The sequence below is a fragment of the Staurois parvus genome, unplaced genomic scaffold (genome assembly GCF_062004578.1).
Source record: "Staurois parvus isolate SC_StPar_1 unplaced genomic scaffold, SC_StPar_1.0 ptg000272l, whole genome shotgun sequence".
In the NCBI taxonomy this organism is placed as follows: domain Eukaryota; kingdom Metazoa; phylum Chordata; class Amphibia; order Anura; family Ranidae; genus Staurois; species Staurois parvus.
Window position 1 is genome coordinate 1,406,487 of NW_028318068.1, and position 10,190 is coordinate 1,416,676.

The window sequence follows — 10,190 nt, forward strand, 5'->3', positions numbered from 1 at the left end:
TGGGAGGAATAGTGCTCCATCATTAGTATCAGTGGGAGGAATAGTGCCCCATCATTAGTATCAGTGGGAGGAATAGTCCCCCATCATTGGTATCAGTGGGAGGAATAGTGCCCCATCATTGGTATTAGTGGGAGGAATAGTGCTCCATCATTGGTGTCAGTGGGAGGAATAGTGTCCCATCATTGGTATTAGTGGGAGGAATAGTGCTCCATCATTGGTGTCAGTGGGAGGAATAGAGCCCTATCATTGGTGTCAGTGGGAGGAATAGTGCCCCATCGTTGGTGTCAGTGGAAGGAATAGTGCCCCATTGTTGGTGTCAGAGGGAGGAATAGTGCCCCATTTTTGGTGTCAGTGGGAGGAATAGTGCCCCATTGTTGGTGTCAGTGGGTGGAATAGTGCCCCATCATTGGTGTCAGTGGGAGGAATAGTGCCCCATCATTAGTATCAGTGGGAGGAATAGTGCCCCATCATTGGTATCAGTGGGAGGAATAGTGCCCCATCGTTGGTGTCAGTGGGAGGAATAGTGCCCCATTGTTGGTGTCAGTGGGAGGAAAAGTTCCCCATTATTGCTAGTGGGAGAAATAGTGCCCCATTGTTGGTGTCAGTGGGAGGAATGGTGCTCTATTGTTGGTATTAGTGGGAGGAATAATGTGTCTTATCAGAAAGAGGAACAGTGCCCCAAGGACCACATAAAGGCAAGCAAAGGGCCGCATTTGGCTCCCAGGCCGCAGTTTTCAGACCACAGGTCTAAAGTAACCCCAAGAACTACCATACAGATTACATTGTGCACAGGGTCCCCAATGACACCCATACAGATTGGTGTACGTGTTCTGCAGGTCACCCTGATTCATCAGGTCCATATATTTCGTTATATTATTATATACCTGTAGACTTGTAATAACAGTGTAGTACCAATCAGGGGCGGACTGACCATTTGGAAACTCGGGCACTGCCCGAGGGCCCGGGGTCAGTAGGGGGCCCCATGAGATGCCCCTGGTACATTTTTCATAGGATTTTTTGGGTGTGGGCACAGGGCCCCATGATCCCCTATTGCCCGGGGGCCCCATGAGTTGTCAGTCCGCCCCTGACAGCAACAATACCCAGCCAGGGCTGAAGACGTGACAATGTCAGGCCAGGACACATCCTGCTCATCAACGTCCCCCCTCCCTACATAATAGAAGGCGGCTCTCTGTGTGTACGTGCACCATCCCAGCCAGCTGCTGTCTCCCCTCCCCCTCCATCCATCCCTCTGACAGCACAGCACACAGCCTACGTGCCGCCTCACTGCAGCCTACATGTCAGCCAGGCGGCCGCAGCCTCCTCGTACGTGACCAAAACATCATCACCGCACAAGACGACGCCCCCGAAACGCCCCCCAGCCAATCGTCTGCCCCTCACTAGACAAGAGGCACCTCTCCACCCAATCGCGCTAAGCCTGGGCGTGGCTAGGGGCCATGTGCTTCTTGTTTTGTGTACGTGCTGAGGGGAGTGGCCTGGAGCTGGAGGATGAGTACACAGGGGAGGCATAGGTTTCTGTTCTCACATCGGATGTAGGATCGGCGAGAGGAGATCGAGGCAGAGAGGTGATCGAGGCAGAGAGGATGCAGCTTCATCTGGACACAGAGGTACCAATACATTGCAATGGTTACATTATATCGATCTATAGAATACATTGGGGATGTGTGTGTATGTCTCACATAAACATTTATTTATTTTAGTTATATAGTTTTTTATATATATATCCCAACCACGGCACCACCTGCCTGGAGTTTGCATGTTCTCCCTGTGCCTGCGTGGGTTTCCTCCGGGTACTCCGGTTTCCTCCCACACTCCAAAGACATGCTGGTAGGTTAATTGGCTCCTGTCTAAATTGGCCCTAGTATGTGTATGTATGAAGGTGAGCTGGGGCTCGTTCACACTTGACTTTATTTCTAACTCTTGCCAAATGCCCCTATAGCCTTTGACAGGCGTTAGGTGTTTGGGGAACGTTAAAAATGCTTCCCAAATGCCCTATGCATGGTTTTGAGGCAGTTGATAGGCTTTTGCCAAGCGTTAAAACTGTACCACAAACGCCTATAATGAAGTTAAATGGTATTAACGCTTCGCAAACGCCTTGCAACCGTGTTGCAAATGCCTGCCAGACCTTTGAGGAGCAGCACCATAGACTTGAATGGGAGGCTTCAACTCCTGACTGGATAAGAGGCATCAGTTTTGCCGTGATGCAACGCTAACGCTTCAGTGTGAACAGCGCTGTGTGCTGCCATGTGCAGAAAATTCATAGGTGTTTGAGAAGGTGCTTCCCAAATGCCTGTCTGACACCTGCTGACAAAGCTAGTGTGAACTGAGCCTTGAGGACTTTAGATTGTACGCCCCTTGAGGGTTAGGGACTGATGTGAATGTACAATATATATGTAAAGTGCTGCAAAAATGATGGTGCTATATAAGTACCTGAAATAAATATATATACATATCACATATATACATATATATACATATCACATAAAAATATAGATATTTTATTTATTTGGATTTTTGTGTTTCATATACACACAGACCCCTGTATAAAAAAAATTATATAAAAAATTATAAAATTTATAAATGTATAAAATTATATATATATATTTAATAGATTGTTATTATACTGTATTTATATAGCACTAAAAGGTTTGCTCAGCGCTGTACATCATAGTGGGGGACAGAACATGAGACAATATAGTAACAAAACACGAGGGGGTCAAGGGCCATGCTCTTTTGAGCTTACGATCTAGGAATATTATATTTTATATTGGTAATATAGAATATATTTTGTTATTCAAGTTATGTGAATGATATCAATATTAATACAGTTGTGTGATGGTGATTCTTGCAATGGTGACGCATTATTACATTATAATAGTAACATAATTAATATAGTGCGGTGTGTGTGTGTGTGTGTGTGTGTGTGTATGTGTGTATGTGTGTGTGTATGTATGTATGTGTGTGTGTATATATATATATGTGTGTATGTATGTGTGTGTATATATATATGTGTGTATGTATGTGTGTGTGTGTGTATGTATTTATTTTTTTTATTATTTAGGTGTGTGTATATATTTGTATGTAATTGTGTGACAGTGGCAATTCTTGCAATGGTGGTGAATTATTACATCACAATAATATTAACATAATGGCCTGTGAGTGTCTAAAATATATATATATATGATTACATAGTGCCCACAGTTTGCACAGGGCTTTAAAAACATGAGGGCAGACAGTACAATTCAGTGCAGGAGGAATCGGAGGTCGCACGCTCGCTCTTCTCTAATTTATAAACGTGTGGCGATTCTTGCAGTGGTGACGAACTGCTACCATTTGGATCGCTGGGGTGTGGCACACACTTGGTACACACAATGAGAATATCGGATGAGTGATCATCCGTGGGGTTTTTTTTGTTTTTTTTTTCATGCTAGTCCCATATCAAAAACGTAGAGGATACTAAAGTCACGAAAATTCTTGTCCGACAGAATAAAACTTTGGAAGTAATGTATTGCATTGTAATGTATTCTTTCCTTTCTGAGCGTGCTTACTCAAATTTTTTTTTTTTTTTTTATGGACGAATACTGTAAAAATAAATAATAATAATAATAATAATAAACAAAAATCGTTCATTCTGTTATCGGACGAGAAAAATGTTCGTGCTTGTCCTTTCTATATTCGTGCATGAACTGTCGAAAGCTCCAATTGAAAAGATCCTGTTGAATTATCCATTTTCCTATGATCGGATTTTACATTTATGCCAGGTGCACACAGCCCAAAAATGGCCAGTTTGTCAGGAACTGGCTGACTTTCAGCCCGCGTGTACAGCTCCCTATCCTGGTGAACGGACATATCCTGGAAACCAGCATCTGATCAGCGTTGGCAGCCAATGGCTGGCAGTGCTGATCAGTGTGTCCTGGTAGGGGGGGTACAGTCCCCCTGTCAGAACACAATATAACAGAGCAGGGGAGATTGCTGTACTAACATTGCTTGTGTTAGTACAGTGATCTGTCAGGTGTTTTTTTTTTTTTTGTTTTTTTTTTGTGAAGCCTTGTGGGTTGAAAGAAAAAAAAAATATATCAATTTAGAAAGGATTTGATAAGACTGAATTGATTGGTTGGGGCAGAAAATTGAAAATTTCTGATCATAATTATTTATTTCAGGTACTTGTATAGCGCCATCAATTTACGCAGTGCTTTACATATATATTGTACATTCACATCAGTCCCTAACCCTCAAGGGGTGTACAATCTAAGGTCCCTAACTCACATTCATACATACACATACTAGGGACAATTTAGACAGGAGTCAATTAACCTACCAGCATGTCTTTGGAGTGTGGGAGGAAACCGGAGTACTTGGAGGAAACCCACGCACGCACTGAGAGAACATGCAAACTCCAGGCAGCTGGTGCTGTGGTTGGGATTTGAACCAGCGACCCGAGTACTGCCAGGCAGACATGCTAACCACTTAGCTACTGTGACGCCCCATAATATAATTCAAATAGCAATCTAAATCTGCTGCCCTATGTGTGGCATATTGGCTGAACGGGTTGTCAACTATAGACCGAATGGAAAAAGAAATCAATATTTATCATAGCATTTGAGACCAGTATGCTGCACTAGTAATCTATCTGTATGCAGAGCAGTGTAAATCCTCACTAGGTCGATCTATTCCTCATATCAACCATGTGACCAAACTCAGCAGGATCGCTAAGTGACTGTGTCTGTGGAGTTGCTCTCTCGTTGGCCAGACCACAGAGGTGTCACTCCTTCGCTAATGAGTATGAGTCTGCAGTGTTCCGGGCCAGCAAGAGAGCCACTCCATTGGAGTAAATCGCTGCCTCTCCTTGGTGGTTTTGCCGCTGCCATTGTCTGTATCGTGACTGACCATTTGGAAACTCGGGCATTGCCGGAGGGCCCGGGGTCAGTAGGGGGCCCCATGAGATGCCCCTGATAACTTTTTCATAGGCTTTTTTGAGTTTAGGCAAGGACACAGGGGCCCCATGATCCCCTATTGCCCAGGGACCCCATGAGTTGTCAGTCCGCCCCTGTGTCTGACACGGCTCTAATGGAATGTCGCAGAATTTCATGCTAAAGCAGTGATAGAGTAACATCTGGCTGTTCTAACCTGCGAGGGAGCAACTTCGCAATCCGATCCCTTACATGACATCCGCCTTTCAGGATCTAACTATAGCTGTATTGGTCAGCATGTATTTTAAAGCGGTCCTTCATCCTCCCTGACCGCCTTCTGCCCTCTCATCCCATCCCCTCCCCCCTTCCTCAAAATCTCAAATATTTTTTTTTCTACCTTTACTTAACCAGTTCAGTACGTTGCTATTATAGCAATCTATGATTAATAAATGTAATCCCCTAGATTGTAAGCTCCCAGGATCAGGGCCCTCCTAACCCTCTTGTATTGAACTGTATTGTTGCTGTATTGTCTCCCGTTATATTGTAAAACGCTGAGCAAACTGTTGGCGCCATAAATCCTGTATAATAGGCTGAATTTTTATTTTTTTTTTTACTTTTATGCATTCCCTGCGTTAAGTTAAAAAAAAAAAAAAAAATCCTGAGTGCAGCTCATCCCAGCCCCCCTTATAATTACCTGAGCCTGATCACAATCCGGCAATGTACATGGGAGCAGCATCTCTTTCGGCTCTCTCCCTCCTCAGTGGCTCAGACAGCAACGGGAGCTGTCGGCTCCCACTGCTTGTCAGTCACAGCCAATGAGAAAGCAATGGGGGGAGGCCTGAGCTGTGCGCTGGGTCTTGATGAACACTCAGAGTGTGGCTCGGGAGCAAGCTTAAATGAGTGCCCCCATAGCAATCAGCTTGCTGTGGGGGCACTCAGCAGAGGGGAGGAGCCAGGAGTGCCAATGGGGGATCCCAGAAGCGGAATATCAGGGCTGCTCTGTGCAAAACCATTGCACAGAGCAGGTAAGTAAATGTTTATTTTACAAAATGAGTATTTACAATCACATTAATAGTTGTAACATTAATTGTAGCCAAAACTTCCTGGACCTTGAAGAAGGGGACACTCCCCAAAAGCTTGTCCTCAAAATTGTATGTTAGTGCAAAAAAAAAGTATCACGGACAGTACTCAATTGTTTCTGTCGCAAATGCACTAATATGGCTACAATCACCTAGAGACATTTAAAAAATGCTTTACATACTGTACACCAACGCAGAGGAACCCTTGAAATAACATTCTGGTCTCAGGGGAACCCCGGCTAAAAATGACTATATTTACAACTCATGATACATTAGTGTGATGGTCAGAGGTAAGAATGCTCCTTACACCTGTGGTCATTGGGGAGAATTCCCCCTAACAGAGAGCTAAAAAAGATCAGTGGTGTCAGTTGGAACTTATCTGAGAGGCAGTAATTGGTCTTTGCTCAAGGAACCCCCAGCAATCTCCTGAAGAACCCTAGTTGAGAAACCCTGCTGTACACTGCCATCCGTACCTGTACTTGAGCTTACAATCTTAGCTCATTGCTCAAGGAACCTCCTGAGGAACCCTAGTTGAGAAACCCTGCTGTACACTGCTATCTGTACCTGTACTCGAGCTTACAATCTAAGCTCATTGCTCAAGGAACCTCCTGAGGAACCCTAGTTGAGAAACCCTGCTGTACACTGCCATCCCTACCTGTACTCAAGAGCTTACAATCTTAGCTCATTGCTCAAGGAACCTCCTGAGGAACCCTAGTTGAGAAACCCTGCTGTACACTGCCATCCGTACCTGTACTCAAGAGCTTACAATCTAAGCTGGCTGAAACTGAAAATTGTATGGCCAGCTTTAGTAAGGCCAAACCAGAGCCCCAGATGGCAGTAAATACCAAACAGGGGTTTAATCTTTCCCATCCTATCTGAAAACTTAAAAAAAAAAAATTAAAAAATGTTTTTTTATATTTGTTCATCTTTAATTACTTACCGTACTATGATCTCTTTAGGTTGATGGTCTCAGCCAATTGATGGAATCAGGCAACGCGGTGAATTCTCCAGGGGACACGCTGGGACAGACACCCTCACACTTGGCCGCGTGCGGGGGGCATGCATTCTTTCTGCTTTGGCAGCTGCAGACTGGAGTTGACATCAACCAGCAGGTATATATCCAATGTTATCTCTGCAATATCACATGCTGGATCTTTTCTCATTGTCTGCATTACCAGAAATCTAGAAATGAAGTAAGACCATGTTTGCCTTCATGCTGCGTCAGTGTAACATGATCTGCACTTCTTCTTCCTTCCTCAGGACTTGTTTGGAGAAACACTGGTTCACAAAGCAGCCCGGTGCGGCAGTATGGAATGTCTGAGTCTTCTGGTCGCTCATGATGCAAGATTAGAGTAAGTAGACGCAGACACCCAACAGATTACTGGCATATAAGGAGACTGCGGTAAATAGAAGATGCATTTCTGGCTGGTAATAGATTTCTTTCTCTGTTCTGTTATCAGTGTCTGCAATAGAGATGGACACACGGCTGAAGATCTGGCATTGTCAGGTGGATTCCTTGAGTGTGCAAAATATCTCGCCGTGGTTAAACATACGCAGGATACGTTTTCTAGAGCGCGGTCTTCTGTGCAAGACTTGAAAGAGCCTGGGGCTGCTTTGAAGAGAGCTCAGAGCAGTCTGGATATTTCTCACGGGAAGAGACGGCGATCTGATGGTGAGAACTATACACCCTCATGTATGCTATAAAGCAGGGGTCTCAGAACTGTTTAAATAAAGGTCAAGTTCACTTAAGTTAGAACTATAGGCAAAACTTTTTTTTTTTTTCCATTTAGGATAGAATAAGGAATGGTTACATCCCGTCAGATTTTTTTATTTTTTTTCACCATCTGTGTCCCATTTGGGAGATTTCCCTTCACTTCCTGTCCCATAGCAAAACAAGAAGTGAGAGGGAATCCCTGCAAATTAAGGGAATTGCTTGGGGACCCCCAGGTCACCAGAACTAGTGTCCCCATTGGAAGTTGTCCCCTCTATTATTTTTCTGGGGACAACCCAAAATTTGGGTGTTTTCTTTTACATTCAACGATAATCATAAACAGGACAAACAGAGAATCTAAATCTCCTTAACCGGGGCACAGACAGCAATAAACATTGACAGGCATTCCAACCTCTGCACTCTATCTAAACCTAAAAAAATTGTTTTGCATTTAGTTATACTTGAAGGGGGGCAGGTCTGTGGCCATTGGGAGTAGAAAAGGTCCCAAGGATAGTGGGAATAAACAAGGCCCCAATTTATTTATTTATTTATTTTTTTAAAAGGAGCCTGGAAAGCATTGCACCAGCAATCAGCAGGACTACTGCAGACCTGTCGGTGTAAGCTGTCTGTCTGTATATCGACTGGGCTGGCAGTTTTACACTGACGGGAAGAATTAATGAACTACCAGAGTGCTCAACCGCGCTCACAAGCCCTAAAAATGGGTGGAACATGTAGCATGTTCCCGTAGGTCAACTTATCCCTTAACTACAGAGCGTCTATTTATTTATTTTCTTTTACGGACCCTTCAAATTTGCAGTGCATGGGCTTTCGTACATTTTTTTTTTTTTTTTCATCCATTTATATTTAAAGGGCTTTCCATGCTTAAACAGGTCCTGCAGATTTTTACAGCAATGCATTGCATCAGAACACACATGTCTGTAGGTAGGTTGGCAGCTACTGTATGTGTTCTTTAGGGTTCCATTCTCAGGTGACAACACTCATAGTACCAATGTTGTGGTAATGCTACTCCGGTGCATAGGTGTGAAGCCAGCCTTGGTGATTGTTCCCAAGGGTTCCATGATGAACCTTGTGCAGATCTAAATCATTTACAGCTTACACCTGCAGACTATCGGACGTCCTCTGCGCTGTACAGAGCAGGGTACAGTGTGAGTGAGGTTGTCATCTGGTACATTTCAGGATGTTAGCTGGGTTTGGTTGCTGCATTGTTGGGTGATGGAATTTGAAAATAAATACCCTAAAATAAGAGGTTTTGACCGTTCATATTGTCTTCACAGCTTTCATTTAGATATGCTTCGAGCATAAACCAAGAAGAGATCCTTGGCAAGATGTAGAAGAGATCCATGGCGAAATATTAGAAGAAATCCATGGCAAGATGTAGAAGAGATCCATTGCGAAATATTAGAAGATATCCATGGCAAGATGTAGAAAAGATCCATGGGGGAAATATTAGAAGAGATCCATGGCAAGATGTAGAAGAGATCCATGGGGGAAATATTAGGAGATATCCATGGCAAGATGTAGAAAAGATCCATGGGGGAAATATTAGAAGAAATCCATGGCAAGATGTAGAAAAGATCCATGGGGGAAATATTAGAAGAATTCCATGACGAAATGTAGAAGAATTCAATGGAAAGGTGAATACTGAGGACTGTAAACTGCTTCTATAGGGAGCTGCTGACTTTCTGGCTTACGTTAGGCTGGACTGTAAATATATGACCTCTCTGCAGGAAGGTAGAGGTGCTTTTTTTCATTTTTTTTTGTTTTTTTTCCATTTTATATATTTGTTTACTTCAAAGTCATTTTGTTTACATACGTTTTTGTACAATAAAGCTTTCATTTTTTGTTACGCAATGGTGTCTATTAATATGACAGTGTACTAAATAATAGAAATCAAGGCAGCAAATTAAATTGTAAAAAAATTTAAAGAAGCCTAAAGTGGTAGTAAAGTCCGGTTTATAACATGTATTTACAGCTAAGTCTATAATAAGGCTTGCCTGTAGGTACAGTGAATATATCCTAAGCATTCACCATTTAGGAGATAATCACATTTGCAGAGGCCGGTGACATCATCGGCACATGCACAGTACAGGAGTATACCGTCCATTGAGAGCGCTGTACTGCGATCGTGAATTCTGCACACATGCTTGCATGGGAGTGATGTCATCACAGCCCAGCCATTCAAACAGCCAGAGCCAAAGAACCCATAAGGAAAACCTGGTGAAGATGGAAGAGCCAACAGTGAACACAGTGGCTTTGTTTGAAAGGTAAATCTGCCATAATGTGCTGGCATGCAGTGTATACGAGCACACTATGACTTAAACCGCCCGGAGGCCCAGTTTTTTTATTTTTTTTATTTATTTATTTTTTTCCTTTTGGGCGTTGTAATAATTGTACCCAATTCCTGGGAATCTATTCCTCTTCCCATCTGGGCACTTGAGCTCCCATATGTCC

At 43.4% G+C, this 10,190-nt stretch overlaps 1 protein-coding gene across 1 annotated transcript; it reads left to right on the forward strand.

Moving 5' to 3' along the window:
- The first annotated feature begins 1,486 nt into the window (after positions 1-1,486).
- Positions 1,487-9,590, forward strand: ANKRD37 (ankyrin repeat domain 37). Its single transcript, XM_089681582.1, has 5 exons — positions 1,487-1,625; positions 6,967-7,119; positions 7,268-7,359; positions 7,468-7,679; positions 9,014-9,590. Exons 1-5 carry the CDS (start codon positions 1,602-1,604, stop codon positions 9,022-9,024), a joined length of 492 nt encoding a protein of 163 aa, XP_089537708.1. The 5' UTR covers positions 1,487-1,601; the 3' UTR covers positions 9,025-9,590.
- Positions 9,591-10,190: the final 600 nt, after the last annotated feature.

Coding starts and splice junctions, on each gene's coding strand:
- ANKRD37 (XM_089681582.1), top strand. CDS start 1,602: ATGCAGCTTCATCTGGACACAGAG. Junction 7,120..7,267: donor GAGTTGACATCAACCAGCAG/GTATATATCCAA, acceptor TTCCTTCCTCAG/GACTTGTTTGGAGAAACACT. Junction 7,360..7,467: donor GCTCATGATGCAAGATTAGA/GTAAGTAGACGC, acceptor TTCTGTTATCAG/TGTCTGCAATAGAGATGGAC.